The sequence below is a fragment of the Patagioenas fasciata genome, chromosome 34 (genome assembly GCF_037038585.1).
Source record: "Patagioenas fasciata isolate bPatFas1 chromosome 34, bPatFas1.hap1, whole genome shotgun sequence".
NCBI classification, from domain to species: Eukaryota; Metazoa; Chordata; class Aves; order Columbiformes; family Columbidae; genus Patagioenas; species Patagioenas fasciata.
The window spans coordinates 3,090,382-3,110,142 of NC_092553.1; the positions used below are offsets into that span (position 1 = coordinate 3,090,382).

A 19,761-nucleotide genomic window follows, 5' to 3' on the forward strand; every position below is an offset into this window, starting at 1 on the left:
AGTTATGGGTCTCTATGGGGCACTGTGGTCTTTATGGGTCTTTATAGATTCTGTGGGTCCCTATAGGTGTCTATAGTTCAGTTATGGGTTACTGGGTCTGTGGGTCTCTGTGGGTCTCTATGGTCGGGTTATGGGTCTCTATGGGTCAGGGTTGGGGTCTTTATGGGTCCCTTTGGGTCTCTATGGGTCAGGGTTGGGGTCTCTATGGGTCCCGTTGGGTCTCTATGGGTCAGGGTTGGGGTCTCTATGGGTCCCGTTGGGTCTCTAGGGGGTTGAGCAGTGGGCGGGGCTAAGGGTGGTGGGTGGGGCTAAAGAGCGTTGTGGGGTCAATGGCGGTTGCTGGGCGGGGCTCTGGGCTTGCTGGGCGTGGCGGGGGGGGGGCGGGGCTCAGCTCAGCCCCGCCCCCTCCAGCGCTGGCCCCGCCCCCTGCAGGTGCGGCCGGAGCTGACCCCGCCCTCCGACTTCTATGGGCAGAGTCAGAGCAGCTTCCAGCAGGTAAGCCCCGCCCACAAACCAAGCCCCGCCCCCAGGGCTAAGCCCCGCCCCCAGGGCTAAGCCACACCCCCTGGACTAAACCCCATCTGCACCCCAGGCCCCAATAACCCCCCCCCCCCCCCCAATAGCCCCATTTGCCCCCCCCAGTAACCCCAATTTGCCCCCCATCTGAACCCCCCAGTAACCCCCATTGCCCCCCAAGTGCTCCCCCAGAGCCCCCCAGTACCACCCATTGCCCCCCAATAATCCCCCAATTACCCCCAATTCATCACCCCCAGCTCCCCAATAACCCCCATTGACCCCCCCATGTACACCCCCCAGACCCCCGCCCCGGGCTAAGCCCCGCCCCCCTGACCGCCCCTCCCCCGCAGATGCTGCTGCCATTGGTGGAGCCCCCGGTGCCGCCCGTCGTGAATTTCGGGGCCCCCCCCGCGCCGCCCCTCCCCCCCCCGCTGCTGCCGCTCTCCCGCCTGCTGCCCCCCCCCGCCCGGCCCTTCCCCTCCCCCCACCCCCGGCCGCCCCCTCCCCCTCCGGAGCCGCCGCGCGCTGGGGCGGGGGGGGGGAGGGGCCGCCCCCCCGAGCCGCCCCCTCCCCCCGGGGCTCCGCCCCCCACCCCACAGGCCACGCCCCCCCCGCCCTCCTCCCGCCGCCCCCCCAGCACTTGGGGACCCCCCCGGGAGCCCCCCCAGTGACGCCCCCACCCCCACAGGGGGCGCTGGGGAGGGGGAGGGGCCAGAGAACAACCCCTCCCCCCCCATAACCACCCCACTGGGGGCGGAGTTTCACCCCCCCATAAAAACCCATTGGGGGCGGAGCTTTGCCCCCCCGCCCAATAACAACCCCATTGGGGGCGGAGCTTTGGATCCCCCCATAGAACCCAACTGGGGGCGGAGCTTCACCTCCTCCCCCCAAAATCCTCATTGGGGGTGGAGCTTCATTACCCCCCCAGAGCAATCTCATTGGGGGCGGAGCTTCGTCGCGGCCCCTCCCCCCCGCGATTTGTTAACGAGAACAAAATTCCAAACTGACGAACGAGAAAGGAAAAGTTTGCAGAAAAAAATAAAAGGAAAGAAGAAAAGGAGGCGGAGTGGGCGGGGCCCGGGGGGCGGGGTTTATTGGGCGGGGTCACTGGGGGCGGGGCCGCGCCGGGGGGCGGGGCTGGTTGAAGGCCCGGTGGGCGTTGGGGAAGCGCCGGGGGGAGAAGTCGGGGTCGTCCAGCAGGCGGCGCTGCAGGTCGGCCTGGAGCTGGGGGGGCGGGGCTGAGCAGGGACACGCCCCCCCCGAGCCACGCCCCTTCCCCCCGGGACACGCCCCCACCCCCATAGGGAAACGCCCCCTGGAGTCCCATGGCGCCAGAGCCCCCCATGGCCCAGTGACCCCAAAGAACCCCCAGGGTCCTAAACCCCCCCAGTGACCCCAAATAACCCCCAGGGTCCTAAAGCCCCCCCAGTGACCCCAAATAACCCCCAGGGTCCTAAAGCCCCCCAGTGACCCCAAAGAACCCCCAGGGTCCTAAACCCCCCCAGTGACCCCAAATAACCCCCAGGGTCATAAGCCCCCCCAGTGACCCCAAATAACCCCCAGGGTCCTAAAGCCCCCCCCAGTGACCCCCAGGGAACAGCCCCATACGGAACGCCTCCCCAGGACACCCCCCCCCCATAAATAGTCATTACATCCCCCTCCCCATAAGCCCCCCATGCTGCCCCCAGGACACCCCCAGCCCCACAAGGACCCCCCCCACGGGACAATTTGGGGACCCACAAGACCCCCCTTGTACTGCCCCCCAGGGTCCCCCAAGATCCCCCCTACAACCCCCCAGGACCCCTAAGATGACCCTCAGGGTCCCCCCCTTAACCGCCCATAACCCCCCAAGACCCCCTTGTACCACCCCCCAGGGTCCCCCAAGACCCGCCCCCCCCCCCATCCCCCAACCAGGACTCCCTAAGACCCCCCCATGCTGCCCCAGGGTCCCCCAAGATCCCCCAGGACCCCCTAAGACCCCCACAACCCCCAAGACCCCCCTTGTACCACCCCCTAGGGTCCCCCAAGACCCCCCCAGGACCCCTTGAGACCCCCCCTGTGCTGCCCCCAGATCCCCCCACAACCCCCCAGGACCATTCAGGGTCTCCCCCAGGACCCCCTAAGACCCCCCCAGGGTCCCCCCCCAGACCCCAAGACCCCCTTGTACCACCCCCCAGGGTCCCCCAAGACCCCCCCCAGGACCCCGAGACCCCCCCTGTGCTGCCCCCAGATCCCCCCACAACCGCCCAGGACCATTCAGGGTCTCCCCCATAACCCCCCAAGATCCCCCTGTGCTGCCCCCCAGGGTCCCCCCAGACCCCCCATAACCCCCCAGACCCCCATGTCCCCCCTACCTGTGCCCTATAGGCCTCCTGCAGGGCCCCCCCCTCGCTCAGCTCCCGGCTCAGGCTCTCGGGGGTGCGGACGCCGGCGGCGCGGGCGGCGCGACCCACGGCTTCGGCCAACAACAGCGGGGGGGGCTCGGCCTGCGCCGTCTGGGGGGACAGGGGAGCTGTGGGGCTGGGGGGCGGGATGTGGGGCAGGGGGCTGGGGGGCGACCCGAGCTGGGGATACGGGGGGGTTCACTGGGGGGGTGCGGGCTCTGGGAACTTGGGGGTCACTGGGGGGGCTTTAGGACCCTGGGGTTATTTGGGGTCACTGGGGGGGCTTTAGGACCCTGGGGGTTATTTGGGGTCACTGGGGGCTTTAGGACCCTGGGGGTTATTTGGGGTCACTGGGGGGGCTTTAGGACCCTGGGGGTTATTTGGGGTCACTGGGGGGGCTTTAGGACCCTGGGGGTTATTTGGGGGCACTGGGGGGGCTTTAGGACCCTGGGGTTATTTGGGGTCACTGGGGGGCTTTAGGACCCTGGGGGTTATTTGGGGTCACTGGGGGGGCTTTAGGACCCTGGGGGTTATTTGGGGTCACTGGGGGGCTTTAGGACCCTGGGGGTCACTGGGATATGGGGAGACATGGGGACAAGAGAGGGGGCTTGGGGGGCTGTGGGGCAGGTTATGGGGCAGGGATCTATGGGGTGACCTGGGAGACATTGGGGGACATGGGGGATGTGACTCAGGGTCACTGGGGGGCTCTGTGACCCTGGGGGTCACTGGGATATGGGGGGGGGGGTTGGGGGGCGGTGGGGTGGGTTATGGGGCAGGGATCTGTGGGGCAGGGATCTATGGGGCAGGGATCTGTGGGGCAGGGATCTGTGGGGTGACCTGAAGACACCGTGGGCCATGGGGATGAGGGGGGACGTGACCCAGGGTGACGGGGCTCCATGACCTGGGGTCACTGGGCCGTGGGGGCGGAGGGCGCGGGGAGGTGTGGGGCGGCCGTGGGGCGGGAGCCGTGGGGCAGGAGCCGTGGGGCAGCCCCACCTTGCGGCGCTTGGCGGGCATCCCGCTCAGGTAGGCGTCGCTCAGCGGGGGCTGCGGCTGCGCCCGGCGCTGCCCCTGCAGGTCCTGCCGGATGATGGGGACCCACTCCTGGGGGGCACAGGGGGTCAGGGGACACAGGCCCCACACACCCCCTGTGGCCCCCCAAGTTCCCATGGGCCCAAATACCCCCCTGTCCCACTGACCCCAAATAACCCCAGGGTCCCACAGCCCCCCTGTGACCCCAAATAACCCCCAGGGTCCTAAAGCCCCCCAGTGACCCCAAATAACCCCCAGGGTCCTAAAGCCCCCCAGTGACCCCAAATAACCCCCAGGGTCCTAAAGCCCCCCAGTGACCCCAAATAACCCCCAGGGTCCTAAAGCCCCCCAGTGACCCCAAATAACCCCCAGGGTCCTAAAGCCCCCCCAGTGACCCCAAATAACCCCCAGGGTCCTAAAGCCCCCCAGTGCCCCCAAATAACCCCCAGGGTCCTAAAGCCCCCCAGTGCCCCCAAATAACCCCCAGGGTCCTAAAGCCCCCCCAGTGACCCCAAATAACCCCAGGGTCCTAAAGCCCCCCCAGTGACCCCAAATAACCCCCAGGGTCCTAAAGCCCCCCAGTGACCCCAAATAACCCCCAGTGACCCCAAATAACCCCCAGGGTCCCAGAGCCCCCCCAGTGACCCCAAATGACCCCCAGGGTCCTAAAGCCCCCCAGTGACCCCAAATAACCCCCAGGGTCCTAAAGCCCCCCAGTGCCCCCAAATAACCCCCAGGGTCCTAAAGCCCCCCAGTGCCCCCAAATGACCTTCAGGGTCCTAAAGCCCCCCAGTGACCCCAAATAACCCCCAGTGCCCCCAAATAACCCCCAGGGTCCCAGAGCCCCCCCAGTGCCCCCAAATGACCCCCAGGGTCCCCCATCCCCGTCCCGTGTCCCCATTCTCACCGGGGGCAGCGCAGCCGCCCACCCCTCCCCCGGGGGGGTCAGCGCCGCCTCCTCAGCCGTGGTGGCGGGGGGAGGGGAGGCGGCTCCGTCCCGCTGTGGGGGGAATGGGAGGGGTTAGCGAGGGGGCGTGGCCTTTCCAGGCTCCACCCCCCTCGCGAAACTCCGCCCACCTGTGGTTCCTCTGGGGGTGGCTCCGCCTCCTGCACATCCATTGGCTCCTCGGGGAGGGGCTGGGGGTGTGGTCAAGGAGGGGGTGTGGTCAGTGAGGAGGGGTGGGGTTTGTGATTGGGGCGGGGCTGTGGGTCAGAGGGCGGGGCTATGGGTCAGGGGGCGGGGCTGTGGGTCAGGGGGCGGGGCTGTGGGTCAGGGGGCGGGGCTGTGGGTTGGGGGTGGGGCAGTGGGTCAGGGGGCAGGGCTGTGGGTCCAGGGTGGGGCTGTGAGTCAGGGGGCGGGGCTGTGGATCTGTGGGTGGGGTTGGGATTCAGGGGGCGGGGTTGGGATTCAGGGGGCGGGGTTGGGATTCAGGGGGTGGGGCTGTGAGAGGGCGGGGTTGGGATTCAGTGGGCGGGGCTGTGGCTCAGGGGGTGGGCCTGTGGGTCAGGGGGCGGGGCTGTGACTCAGGGGGCGGGGTTGGGATTCAGGGGGTGGGGCTGTGAGTCAGAGGGCGGGGTTGGGATTCAGTGGGTGGGGCTGTGGCTCAGGGGGTGGGCCTGTGGGTCAGGGGGCGGGGCTGTGGGTCAGGGGGTGGGGTTGGGATTCAGAGGGCGGGGCTGTGTGTCGGGGCGGGGCTGTGTGTCAGGGCGGGGCTGTGGGTCTGGGGCGGGGCTGTGGGTCAGGGGGCGGGGCTGTGTGTCTGGGGCGGGGCTGTGGGTCAGGGGGCGGGGCTGTGTGTCTGGGGCGGGGCTGTGGGTCAGGGGGTGGGGTTGGAATTCAGGGGGCGGGGCTGTGGGTCAGGGGGCGGGGTTGGGATTCAGGGGGCGGGGATGTGTGTCGGGGGTGGGGCTGTGGCTCAGGGGGCGGGGTTGGGACTCAGGGGGGCTGTGGGTCAGGGGGCGGGGCTGTGGGTGTGTGGGCGGGGCTGTGGGTGCGTGGGCGGGGCTGTGGGTGCGTGGGCGGGGCTGTGGCTCAGGGGGCGGGGCAGTGGGTGTGTGGGCGGGGCTGTGGGTGCATGGGCGGGGCTGTGGGTGCGTGGGCGGGGCTGTGGCTCAGGGGGCGGGGCTGTGGCTCAGGGGGCGGGGCTGTGGGTGTGTGGGCGGGGCTGTGGGTGTGTGGGCGGGGCTGTGGGTGTGTGGGCGGGGTTACCTGGCGGGGGGGCTCCCCCAGCCTGCGCACGTAGGGCAGCACCTGCTCCGGCGTCACCGGCATCTGCTCCAGCACGGCCTGCAGCCGCGTGCCCACCACGGCCGACAGCCACCCCACCAGCGCGGGGGGCACGTCCGACGAGAGCCGGCGCTGCGGGGCGCGGGGGGACGTGGGGGGACGTGGGGGGACAGCACCCCCGGGGGGCCCCGAGCCCCACTGACCCGCCCCGTCCCACAGGGGCTGGTGCCTGTGGCCCTGTGACCCCAAATAACCCCCAGTGACCCCAAATAACCCCCAGGGTCCTAAAGCCCCCCCAGTGACCCCAAATAACCCCAGGGTCCTAAAGCCCCCCCAGTGCCCCCAAATAACCCCCAGGGTCCTAAAGCCCCCCCAGTGACCCCAAATAACCCCAAAGCCCTAAAGCCCCCAGTGACCCCAAATAACCCCCAGGGTCCTAAAGCCCCCCAGTGCCCCCAAATAACCCCCAGGGTCCTAAAGCCCCCCAGTGACCCCAAATAACCCCCAGGGTCCTAAAGCCCCCCCAGTGACCCCAAATAACCCCCAGGGTCCTAAAGCCCCCAGCCCCATCCCCATGCCCAGCCCCACTCACGATGCGCTCAGCCCCATCCCAGCCCCATCCCAGCCCCACTCACGATGCGCTCAGCCCCATGCTCAGCCCCATGCCCAGCCCCACTCACGATGCGCTCAGCCCCATCCCAGCCCCATCCCAGCCCCACTCACGATGCGCTCAGCCCCATCCCAGCCCCATCCCAGCCCCATGCCCAGCCCCACTCATGATGCGCTCAGCCCCATCCCAGCCCCACTCACGATGCGCTCAGCCCCATCCCAGCCCCACTCACGATGCGCTCAGCCCCATCCCAGCCCCACTCACGATGCGCTCAGCCCCATCCCAGCCCCATCCCAGCCCCATCCCAGCCCCACTCACGATGCGCTCAGCCCCATCCCAGCCCCACTCACGATGCGCTCAGCCCCAGCCCAGCCCCACTCACGATGCGCTCAGCCCCATCCCAGCCCCAGCCCAGCCCCACTCACGATGCGCTCAGCCCCATCCCAGCCCCATCCCAGCCCCACTCACGATGCGCTCAGCCCCATCCCAGCCCCATGCTCAGCCCCATGCCAGCCCCACTCACGATGCGCTCAGCCCCATCCCAGCCCCATCCCAGCCCCACTCACGATGCGCTCAGCCCCATCCCAGCCCCATTCCAGCCCCATCCCAGCCCCACTCACGATGCGCTCAGCCCCATCCCAGCCCCATTCCAGCCCCATCCCAGCCCCACTCACGATGCGCTCAGCCCCATCCCAGCCCCATGCTCAGCCCCATCCCAGCCCCACTCACGATGCGCTCAGCCCCATCCCAGCCCCACTCACGATGCGCTCAGCCCCATCCCAGCCCCATGCTCAGCCCCATGCTCAGCCCCATGCCCAGCCCCACTCACGATGCGCTCCCCGATGACGCCGCCCAGCGCCGCGCGCTCGCCCCCCAGGCAGAGCAGGTTCAGCGCCAGGCACTCGAACAGGCCCCGGTTGCACAGCTCCAGCAGCCGCGGCCCGAACGACCCGTCTGGGGGGAGGGGAGCCCCATGGGCACCGCGGCCACAGCCCCACAGCGCTGACCCACGGCTGACCCACGGCTGGCCCATAGACACCCCATGGACACCCCATGGACACCCCATGGACACCCCATGGACACCCCATGGACACCCCACAGACCCACGGCTGACCCATAGACACCCCATGGACACCCCATAGACACCCCATGGACACCCCATGGACACCCCATGGACACCCCATGGACACCCCATAGACACCCCATAGACACCCCATAGACACCCCACAGACACCCCATAGACACCCCATAGACACCCCATAGACACCCCATGGACACCCCATGGACACCCCATAGACACCCCATAGACACCCCATGGACACCCCATGGACACCCCATAGACACCCCATAGACACCCCATGGACACCCCACAGACCCACGGCTGACCCATAGACACCCCATGGACACCCCATAGACACCCCATGGACACCCCATGGACACCCCATGGACACCCCATAGACACCCCATAGACACCCCACAGACACCCCATAGACACCCCATAGACACCCCATAGACACCCCATGGACACCCCATGGACACCCCATGGACACCCCATAGACACCCCATAGACACCCCACAGACCCACGGCTGGCCCATAGACACCCCATAGACACCCCACAGACCCACGGCTGACCCATAGACACCCCATAGACACCCCATAGACACCCCACAGACCCACAGCTGACCCATAGACACCCCATAGACACCCCACAGACCCACGGCTGACCCATAGACACCCCACAGACACCCCACAGACCCACGGCTGACCCATGGACACCCCATAGACACCCCATAGACACCCCACAGACACCCCACAGACCCATGGCTGACCCATAGACACCCCATAGACACCCCACAGACCCACGGCTGACCCATAGACACCCCATAGACACCCCACAGACCCACGGCTGACCCATAGACACCCCATAGACACCTCATGGACACCCCATGGACACTGCCAGACCGACAGTTGCCCCATAGACTCCCCACAGACACCCCATGGACTCCCCATAGATACCCCATGGACACCCCCAGACCCACAGCTGCCCCATAGACTCCCCACAGACACCCCATGGACTCCCCACAGACACCCCATGGACTCCCCATAGACACTGCCAGACCCACAACTGCCCCATAGACACCCCATGGACACCCCACGGACACCCCACAGACACCCCATGGATACCCCCAGACCCACAGCTGCCCCATAGACACCCCATAGACACCCCATGGACTCTCCACGGATAACCCATGGACACCCCCTGAGCCACAGACACCCCACGGACACCCCATGGACACCCCCAGACCCACAGCTGCCCCATGGACACCCCACGGACACCCCATGGACACCCCATGGATACCCCCAGACCCACAGCTGCCCCATAGACACCCCATAGACACCCCATGGACTCTCCATGGTTAACCCATGGACACCCCCTGACCCACAGACACCCCACGGACACCCCATGGACACCCCATGGACAGCCCATAGACACCCCATGGACACCCCCAGACCCACAGCTGCCCTATAGACACCCCATGGACACCCCATGGACACCCCCAGCCCCACGGCTGCCCCACGGCTGCCCCATAGCTGCCCCCCACCTGAGCAGTGCAGCACGTGCAGCGCCAGCCGGTTGAACTGACACCCCCAGCCCCACGGCTGCCCCACGGCTGCCCCATAGATCCCCCCACGGCTGCCCCACGGCTGCCCCATAGCTGCCCCACGGCTGCCCCATAGCTGCCCCCCACCTGAGCAGTGCAGCACGTGCAGCGCCAGCCGGTTGAACTGACACCCCCGGCCCCACAGCTGCCCCACGGCTGCCCCACGGCTGCCCCACAGATCCCCCCCCACCTGAGCAGTGCAGCACGTGCAGCGCCAGCCGGTTGAACTGACACCCCCGGCCCCACGGCTGCCCCACGGCTGCCCCATAGCTGCCCCACGGCTGCCCCACGGCTGCCCCATAGCTGCCCCCCACCTGAGCAGTGCAGCACGTGCAGCGCCAGCCGGTTGAACTGACAGCCCCGGCCCCACGGCTGCCCCATAGCTGCCCCATGGCTGCCCCACGGCTGCCCCATAGCTGCCCCATAGCTGCCCCCCACCTGAGCAGTGCAGCACGTGCAGCGCCAGCCGGTTGAACTGACACCCCCAGCCCCACGGCTGCCCCATGGCTGCCCCATAGATCCCCCCACGGCTGCCCCATAGCTGCCCCATAGCTGCCCCCCACCTGAGCAGTGCAGCACGTGCAGCGCCAGCCGGTTGAACTGACACCCCCAGCCCCACGGCTGCCCCACGGCTGCCCCACGGCTGCCCCATAGCTGCCCCCCACCTGAGCAGTGCAGCACGTGCAGCGCCAGCCGGTTGAACTGACACCCCCGGCCCCACGGCTGCCCCACGGCTGCCCCATAGCTGCCCCCCACCTGAGCAGTGCAGCACGTGCAGCGCCAGCCGGTTGAACTGACACCCCCGGCCCCACGGCTGCCCCACGGCTGCCCCATAGCTGCCCCCCACCTGAGCAGTGCAGCACGTGCAGCGCCAGCCGGTTGAACTGACACCCCCGGCCCCACGGCTGCCCCACGGCTGCCCCATAGCTGCCCCCCACCTGAGCAGTGCAGCACGTGCAGCGCCAGCCGGTTGAACTGCTCCTGCAGGAACTCCACGTTGGTTCTGGTGATGTCGACGCCCTCGGCCACGCGGACGCCGGCCTGGGAATGGGGACGTGTGGGGCTGGACCCATAGCCGACCCATAGCTGACCCATAGCTGACCCATAGCTGACCCACAGACACCGGCCATGGGGTGAAATATGGGGGCTGGACCCATAACTGACCCACAGACACCCCATAGACACCGGTCTGGGAATGGGGACGTGTGGGGCTGGACCCATAGCTGACCCACAACTGACCCATAGCTGACCCACAGACACCGGCCATGGGGTGAAATATGGGGGCTGGACCCATAACTGACCCACAGACACCCCATAGACACTGGTCTGGGAATGGGGACGTGTGGGGCTGGACCCATAGCCGACCCACAACTGACCCATAACTGACCCATGGACACCCCATAGACACCGGCCTGGGAATGGGGACGTGTGGGGCTGGACCCATAGCTGACCCACAACTGACCCATAGCTGACCCACAGACACCGGCCATGGGGGGAAATATGGGGGCTGGACCCATAACTGACCCACAAACACCCCATAGACACCGGTCTGGGAATGGGGACGTGTGGGGCTGGACCCATAGCTGACCCATAGCTGACCCACAACTGACCCATAGCTGACCCACAGACACCGACCATGGGGGGAAATATGGGGGCTGGACCCATAACTGACCCACAGACACCCCATAGACACCGGCCTGGGAATGGGGACGTGTGGGGCTGGACCCATAGCCGACCCACAACTGACCCATAACTGACCCATGGACACCCCATAGACACCGACCTGGGAATGGGGACGTGTGGGGCTGGACCCATAGCTGACCCACAACTGACCCATAGCTGACCCACAGACACCGGCCATGGGGGGAAATATGGGGGCTGGACCCATAACTGACCCACAAACACCCCATAGACACCGGTCTGGGAATGGGGACGTGTGGGGCTGGACCCATAGCTGACCCATAGCTGACCCACAGACACCCCATAGACACCGGTCTGGGAATGGGGACGTGTGGGGCTGGACCCATAGCTGACCCATAGCTGACCCATAGCTGACCCACAGACACCGGCCATGGGGGGAAATATGGGGGCTGGACCCATAACTGACCCACAGACACCCCATAGACACCGGTCTGGGAATGGGGACGTGTGGGGCTGGACCCATAGCTGACCCATAGCTGACCCACAGACACCCCGTAGACACCGGCCTGGGAATGGGGACGTGTGGGGCTGGACCCATAGCTGACCCATAGCTGACTCACAGATCCCCCCCCCAGCCCCATAGAGACTCTCACAGCCCCATAGTGACCCATAAGTGCCCATAGAGAACCACCCCCCCAACCCCATAGGGACCCATAGGAACTCCCCTCCCCAGCCCCATAAGAACCCTCAGAGCCCCATAACTGACCCATAGGGACCCCCCAACCCCACAGGGACCCCCCAGCCCCATAGGGACCCATAGGCACCCCCCATAGGGACCCCCCCCCAGCCCTATAAGGACCCTCAGAGCCCCATAACTGACCCATAGGGACCCCCCCAGCCCCATACGGACCCCCCCAGCCCCATAGGGACCCATAGGGATCCCCCATAGGGTCCCCCCCCTGCCCCATAAGGACCCTCAGAGCCCCATAACTGACCCATAGGGATCCCCCCAGCCCCATAGGGACCTCCCCAGCCCCACAGATCCCCCCAGCCCCATAGGGACCCTCCCATCCAGCCCCATAAGAACCCTCAGAGCCCCATAACTGACCCATAGGGACCCCCCCAGCCCCATAGAGACCCCCCCTAAGCCCCATAGGGACCCCCCCAGCCCCATAGGGACCCCCCAGCCCCATAGGGACCCCCCAGCCCCATAGAGACCCCCCCTAAGCCCCATAGGGACCCCCCCAGCCCCATAGGGACCCCCCAGCCCCATAGGGACCCCCCAGCCCCATAGGGACCCATAGGGATCCCCCCATAGGGACCCCCCCCAGCCCCATTAGAACCCTCAGAGCCCCATAACAGACCCATAGGGACCCCCCCAGCCCCATAGGGACCCCCCAGCCCCATAGGGACCCATAGGGATCCCCCCATAGGAACCCCCCAGCCCCATAGGGCCCCCCCCCGCCCCATAAGGACCCTCAGAGCCCCATAACGGACCCATAGGGACCCCCACCCCATAGGGACCCCCAGCCCACAGGGACTCACGAAGCTCTCCCGTATGAACTCCTCCAGCCCCGTGATCAGCGTGTGCGTCGCCGCCTGGGGAAAAAACCCCAAAATCGGTCAAAACACCCAATAAACCACCCCCCCCAACCCCCCCTGACCCCCCCAAACCCCAAAAACACCAAAAACACCCCCAAAATCCCCCGAAAAAGCCCCAAAACCCGCCCCCCCCCCCCCCCCAACCTGAGGTGATTCCAGCGCCGCCATTTTGAGCCCTGAGCTGATTCCGCTGCCATTTGGGGTTCTGAGGTAATTTTACGTTTCTATTTCATATTTTTAAGTGATTTCGGTCCTTTTTGTGCTCATATTTTACATTTTGAGGTGGTTTTGGGTCCCTTTTTGCTGTTCTTTTGTATTTCGAGGCGTTTTTATTGCCCCTGTGTCACCACTTTGAGCCCTGAGCTGATTCCGCCACCAACATTCAGTGTTCTGAGGTAATTTTATGTTTCTATTTCATATTTTGAGGTGATTTTGGTGCCCTTTATGTCCCTATTTTCTGTTTTTAGGTGATTTTTGTTCCCTCAATGTCGCTATTTTGCGTTTTGATGTGATTTTCGCACCATTTCTTGCGTTTTGAGGTGAAAACCCCCCGGGCGCCATTTTGCTCCCTGAGGCGTCTCTGCTGCCTTTAGGTCAAATATTCGCTTTTTGAGGTCATTTTAGTTCCCTAATGCCCACAAATTTGTAATTTAAGGTGTTTTTTGTGCCCTTGATGCTTCTACTTTGCATTTCAATGTGATTTTTGGGTCATTTTTTGTGTTCTGAGGTGACCACCCCCCCGCCCTCCAGCCGCCATTTTGCTCCCTGAGGTGACTCCGCTGCCCTGAACCCACAAATCCACTTTTTGAGGTAACTTTAGTTCCCTAATGCCCACAAATTCCTATTTTAAGGTATTTTTTGTGCCCTTGATGCTTCTACTTTGCATTTCAACGTGATTTTGGGGCCATTTTTTGTGTTCTGAGGTGACTCCCCCCCACCTCCAGCCGCCATTTTGCTCCCTGAGGTCTCTCTGCTGCCTTTAGGTCAAATATTCTCTTTTTCAGGTAATTTTTGCTCCCTAATGCCCACAAATCTGTAGTTTAAGGTGTTTTGTGTGCCCTTGATGCTTCCCTTTTGCGTTTCAATGTGATTTTTGGGCCATTTCTTGCGTTCTGAGATGACTCCCCCCCCACCTCCAGCCGCCATTTTGCTCCCTGAGGTCTCTCTGCTGCCTTTAGGTCAAATATTCTCTTTTTCAGGTAATTTTTCCTCCCTAATGCCCACAAATTCCTATTTTAAGGTATTTTTTGTGCCCTTGATGCTTCTACTTTGCGTTTCAATGTGATTTTTGGGTCATTTTCTGTGTTCTGAGGTGCATCCCCCCGCCCCGGCCGCCATTTTGCTCCCTGAGGTGACTCCGCTGCCCCCATGCCCACAAATCCACTTTTTGAGGTAATTTTTCCTCCCTAATGCCCACAAATCTGTAGTTTAAGGTGTTTTGTGTGCCCTTGATGCTTCCCTTTTGCGTTTCAATGTGATTTTGGGGTCATTTTCTGTGTTCTGAGGTGCCCCCCCCCCCCCCCGGCCGCCATTTTGCTCCCCGAGGCAGCAGCGGTGCCGCCATTTCAGGCCCGGTTTCGGGGCTCCCGCGGGGTTTTGGGGTCCCGGGGGGCCCGGGGGGGTCTCTCACCCGCACGTTGGCCTCGGTGGGCTCGCGGCCGCCCAGGTAGCGCTGCTGGAAGCAATGGCGGAGCAGCGGCTGCAGCCGCGCCAGGGGGTGGCAGCGGCCCTGGAGCAGCAGCACCAGGTCCAGCATGGACAGGTGGCGGCACAGCAGGGACAGCAGCGCCCCGAAGAACCCTGGGGGGGAGGGGCCACGAACCCCAAAAGAACGGGGGGGGGAAATGGGGGGGGGGTCAGCAACCCTAAAATAACCTGGGGGGGGTGGGGGGGGGAAGGGCCCCAAAAATCCCCGTGAAACTGGGGGGAATGGGGGTGGGAGTGGGGACCCAAAAGCCTGGGAAATGGGGGGAAATGGGAGCAAAATGGGGGGGAAGAGCCCCAAAAATGAGTGAAATGGGGGGGGAAGAACCCCAAAAATAACTGGGGGGGTGAAATGGGGGGGTCAGGAAACCCAAAATAACCTGGGGGGGGTGGGGGGAAAAAGGGCCCCAAAAATCCCCGTGAAACTGGGGGAATGGCGGTGGGAGTGGGGACCAAAAGGTCTGGGAAATGGGAGCAAAATGTGGGGAAAGAACCCAAAAAATGAGTGAAATGGGGGGGGAAGAACCCCAAAAATAACTGGGGGGGGTCATGGGGGGGCAGGGCCCCCAAAATCCCCGTGAAACTGGGGGGAATAGGGGTGGGAGTGGGGACCCAAAAGACTGGGAAATGGGGGGGAAGAACCCCAAAATTGTGTGAAATTGGGGGGTGAAAACCCCAAAAATAACCTGGGGGGGTAAAATGGGGGGGTCAGGAACCCTAAAATAACCTGGGGGGGCATGGGGGGGCAGGGCCCCGAAAATCCCCGTGAAACTGGGGGGATGGGGGTGGGAGCGGGGACCCAAAAGCCTGGGAAATGGGAGCAAAATGGGGGGAAAGAACCCAAAAAATGAGTGAAATGGGGGGGGAAGAACCCCAAAAATAACTGGGGGGGTAAAATGGGGGGGTCAAGAACCCTAAAATAAAACTGGGGGGGGGTGGGGGGGGGAAGGGCCCCAAAATCCCCGTGAAACTGGGGGGAATGGGGGTGGGAGTGGGGACCCAAAAGCCTGGGAAATGGGGGGAAATGGGGGGGAAATGGGGGGGAAATGGGGGACTGAGAGCCCCAAAAATGAGTGAAATGGGGGGGGGGGGGCAGGAACCCTAAAATAAAACTGGGGGGGCAGGAGCCCAAAAATCGCTGGGAATCCTTGGGTGAAAATCAAACCAGCTCCCCAGTCCCCCCAGTCCCTCCCAGTCCCCCCCACTCTCCCCCAGTCCCTCCCAGTCTCCCCCAGTCACCCCAGTCCCTCCCATCCCCCCCCAGTCCCCCCCGTCCCCCCCAGTCCATCCCAGTCTCCCCCAGTCCCTCCCAGTCACCCCAGTCCCTCCCAGTCCCTCCCAGTCCCCCCCAGTCCATCCCAGTCGCTCCCATTCCCCTCCAGTCCCCCCCAGTCCCTCCCAGTCCATCCCAGTCCCCCCCAGTCCCTCCCAGTCCATCCCAGTCCCCCCCAGTTCCCCCAGTCCCTCCCAGTCCATCCCAGCCCCTCCCATCCCCCTCAGTCCCCCCACTCCCCCCAGTCCCCCCCAGTCCCCCCATCCCCCCACCCCCCATCCCCCGCCCCTCACCGTCGTGCGCCGCCCCCGCCCCCTGCAGGAGGGCGCTGGTCCCGCTCAGGCGGCTCAGAAAGGCCGCGATGCTCTCGGGGGGCCCGGGGGGGGCGCTGCCCATGGCCCCCCCGCCCAGGGAGCCCAGCATGGAGCTCAGCACCCCCTGCACCACCGACGGGAAGAACTCGGGGGGCAGCGCCTCGGGGGGCGGGGCCTCCGCGGGGGGCGGGGCCTCCCCGCTGGGCGGGGTCTCCCCGCTGGGCGTGGCTTGGCCGCTGGGCGTGGCTTGGCCGCTGGGCGTGGCCTCCGCGGTGGGTGTGGCCTCCGTGGTGGGCGAGGCCTCGGCGGGAGTGGGCAGGGTCTCGGCGGGGGGCGTGGCCTCGCCGGCAGGGGGAGGTGGAGGAGGGGGCGTGGCCTCGCCTGGGGGGGCGGGGCCAGGCTGGGCGGCCTGAGGGGAAAAGGGGAGGGGTTAGAATGGGCTCCTCCCTGTGAGGCCACACCCACTCCCAGGCTCCACCCCCTCCGAGGTACTCACTGCATTCCCGCCCCTTCCTCATTGAAGCCACGCCCACCCACAGCCCACACCCCACGTGGCTCCACCCCCTCCCCAAGTCCCACCCACTCTCAGCCTCCCCCCGTGGTCCCACCCCCACCAGTTCCAGGCTGCCCGGTGGCCCCGCCCCTTTCACAATTAAGCCCCGCCCCCTCGTTCCAGGTCCCCTCCCCCTCCTCTGGGTGCCCCACCCCCTGTTTCCACATGTCACGGTGGCCCCGCCCTCCCCCTCAGGCCCCACCCCCCATACCCAGGCCCCCCCCCCATTCCCAGACAGTCTGGGAAGCCCCGCCCCCTCTCCCCAGGCCCCGCCCACCTGCAGGAAGTCGGCCACGCCCTGTAGGAGGGCGGGCACTCCGGGCATCGCCACGGCGACCGCGGGCGCTGGCCCCGCCCCCAGCAGCCCCCCCAGCAGCTGAGCCAATGGCGGCTCCTCAGGTCCGGGAGGGGTGGGGCCGGGAGGGGCGGGAGGGGCGGAGCCCGCAGGCAGCGGCCCCCCCGGGGGGGGGGAGGGGTCGGAGGGAGGGGGCGGGGCCGGGGGGGGGGAGGAGGAGGAGGAAGAGGGGGGCGGGGGGGGAGGGGCGGGCGGGGCCGGAGAGCCCTGGGCTGGGGGGGGAGGGGCGGGGTCAGGGGGGTGACCCCATTGGACCAACAGCACAGCCCAGTCCCCCCAGTCCCCCCAGCTCCCCCCCAGTTCCTCCCAGTTCCCCCAGTCCCCCCAGTCCCTCCCAGTTCCTCCCAGTTCCCCCCAGTTCCCCCCAGTCTCCCCCAGTCCCTCTCAGTCCCTCCCAGTCCCCCCAGTCCCTCCCATTCCCCCCAGTCCCTCCCAGTCCCCCCATTCCCCCCAGTCCCTCCCACTCCCCCCCAGTCCATTCCATTCCCCCCAGTCTAACCCAGTCCCCCCAGTCTAACCCAGTCTAACCCACTCCATCCCAGTCTAACCCAGTCTAACCCAGTCTAACCCAGTCTAACCCAGTCCCCCCAGTCTAACCCAGTCTAACCCAGTCCATCCCAGTCTAACCCAGTCTAACCCAGTCCCCCCAGTCTAACCCAGTCCATCCCAGTCTAACCCAGTCTAACCCAGTCCCCCCAGTCCATCCCAGTCTAACCCAGTCTAACCCAGTCCCCCCAGTCTAACCCAGTCCATCCCAGTCTAACCCAGTCTAACCCAGTCCATCCCAGTCCATCCCACTCCCCCCAGTCCCCCCAGTCCATCCCAGTCCCCCCAGTCCCCCCAGTCCATCCCAGTCCATCCCAGTCCCCATCGCTCACCCGCTCCCATTGGCTGCAGCAGGAGCTGCCCCACGAGGCCGCTGATCAGCTGGGCCAGGGACGAACCCGCGGGGGCCTGGGACCCCAATTAACACCATTAACACCAATTAACACCAATTAACACCAACCAACCCGCGGGGCCTGGGACCCCAATTAACACCATTAACACCAATTAACACCAATTAACACCAACGAACCCGCGGGGCCTGGGACCCCAATTAACACCATTAACACCAATTAACACCAAAAAGCCCCAGTGACCCCAATGAACCCCAATGAACCCCAATGACCCCAATGAACCCAATGAACCCAATGAACCCCAGTGACCCCAATGAACCCAATGAACCCAATGAACCCAATGAACCCAATGAACCCCAATGAACCCCAGTGAACCCAATGAACCCAATGAACCCCAATGAACCCAATGAACCCAATGAACCCCAATGAACCCAATGAACCCCAATGAACCCAATAACCCCAATGAACCCCAATGAACCCCAGTGAACCCAATGAACCCAATGAACCCCAATGAACCCCAATGAACCCCAATGAACCCCAATGAACCCCAGTGAACCCAATGAACCCAATGAACCCCAATGAACCCCAATGAACCCCAGTGACCCCAATGAACCCCAATGAACCCAATGAACCCCAGTGACCCCAATGAACCCCAATGAACCCAATGAACCCAATGAACCCCAATGAACCCCAATGAACCCAATGAACCCCAATGAACCCCAATGAACCCCAATGAACCCCAGTGACCCCAATGAACCCCAATGAACCCAATGAACCCCAATGAACCCCAATAACCCCAATGAACCCCAGTGACCCCAATGAACCCCAATGATCCCAACGAACCCCAATGAACCCCAATGAACCCCAGTGAACCCAATGAACCCAATGAACCCCAATGAACCCCAGTGACCCCAATGAACCCCAATGAACCCAATGAACCCAATGAACCCAATGAACCCCAACGAACCCCAACGAACCCAATGAACCCCAGTGAACCCCAATGAACCCCAGTGAACCCAATGAACCCAATGAACCCAATGAACCCCAATGAACCCAATGAACCCAATGAACCCAATGAACCCCAATGAACCCAATGAACCCAATGAACCCCAATGAACCCAATGAACCCAATGAACCCAATGAACCCCAATGAACCCAATGAACCCAATGAACCCCAATGAACCCCAATGAACCCCAATGAACCCAATGAACCCCAATGAACCCCAATGAACCCAATGAACCCCAATGAACCCCAGTGACCCCAATGAACCCAATGAACCCAATGAACCCCAATGAATCCCAGTGAACCCAATGAACCCCAATGAACCCCAGTGACCCCAATGAACCCCAATGAACCCCAATGAACCCAATGAACCCCAATGAACCCCAATGAACCCCAATGAACCCAATGAACCCCAATGAACCCCAATGACCCCAATGAACCCAATGAACCCCAATGAACCCCAATGAACCCAATGAACCCCAATGAACCCAATGAACCCCAATGAACCCCAGTGACCCCAATGAACCCAATGAACCCAATGAACCCCAATGAACCCCAATGAACCCAATGAACCCCAATGAACCCAATGAACCCCAGTGAACCCCAATGAACCCCAATGAACCCAATGACCCCAATGAACCCAATGACCCCAATGAACCCCAATGAACCCCAATGAACCCCAGTGACCCCAATGAACCCCCAGGACCCCCCAGTGAACCCCAATGAACCCCCAGGACCCCCCAGTGAACCCAGGACCCTCCAGGGACCCCAAACTCCCCCCATCCCCTCCCCCACCCCTTGGGCCCCTCCCCCCACTCACGGGACCCCCCAACCCATCCCCCCGGCCCCTCCCCCACTCACGGGCGCCCCGGCCTGGGGGGCTCCGGGATGCGTGGGGCGCGGGGCGGTCGCCGTGGGGCGGGCGATGAGGACGCGGGCGGGGGCGGGGAAGCCCCCAACGGGCTGACCTGGGGGACACGGGGGTCA

The 19,761-nt window shown here is 64.6% G+C and overlaps 1 protein-coding gene across 1 annotated transcript in view; it reads right to left on the reverse strand.

Annotated features, from left to right (window-relative positions):
- Nucleotides 1-1,583: 1,583 nt before the first annotated feature.
- Nucleotides 1,584-19,761, reverse strand: part of BAG6 (BAG cochaperone 6) — a 34,375-nt gene continuing 16,197 nt past the window's right edge. The window contains exons 13-26 of the mRNA XM_071800903.1: nt 19,636-19,742; nt 17,754-17,829; nt 16,798-17,087; nt 15,947-16,376; nt 14,307-14,476; nt 12,620-12,673; nt 10,372-10,474; nt 7,599-7,723; nt 6,142-6,291; nt 5,010-5,069; nt 4,840-4,932; nt 3,897-4,004; nt 2,871-3,011; nt 1,584-1,740 (exon numbers count right to left, since the gene is read on the reverse strand). Of these exons, the coding sequence (XP_071657004.1) occupies nt 1,621-1,740; nt 2,871-3,011; nt 3,897-4,004; nt 4,840-4,932; nt 5,010-5,069; nt 6,142-6,291; nt 7,599-7,723; nt 10,372-10,474; nt 12,620-12,673; nt 14,307-14,476; nt 15,947-16,376; nt 16,798-17,087; nt 17,754-17,829; nt 19,636-19,742 (2,027 nt within the window). The 3' untranslated portion in view covers nt 1,584-1,620. The remainder of the gene's footprint in view (nt 1,741-2,870; nt 3,012-3,896; nt 4,005-4,839; nt 4,933-5,009; nt 5,070-6,141; nt 6,292-7,598; nt 7,724-10,371; nt 10,475-12,619; nt 12,674-14,306; nt 14,477-15,946; nt 16,377-16,797; nt 17,088-17,753; nt 17,830-19,635; nt 19,743-19,761) is intronic.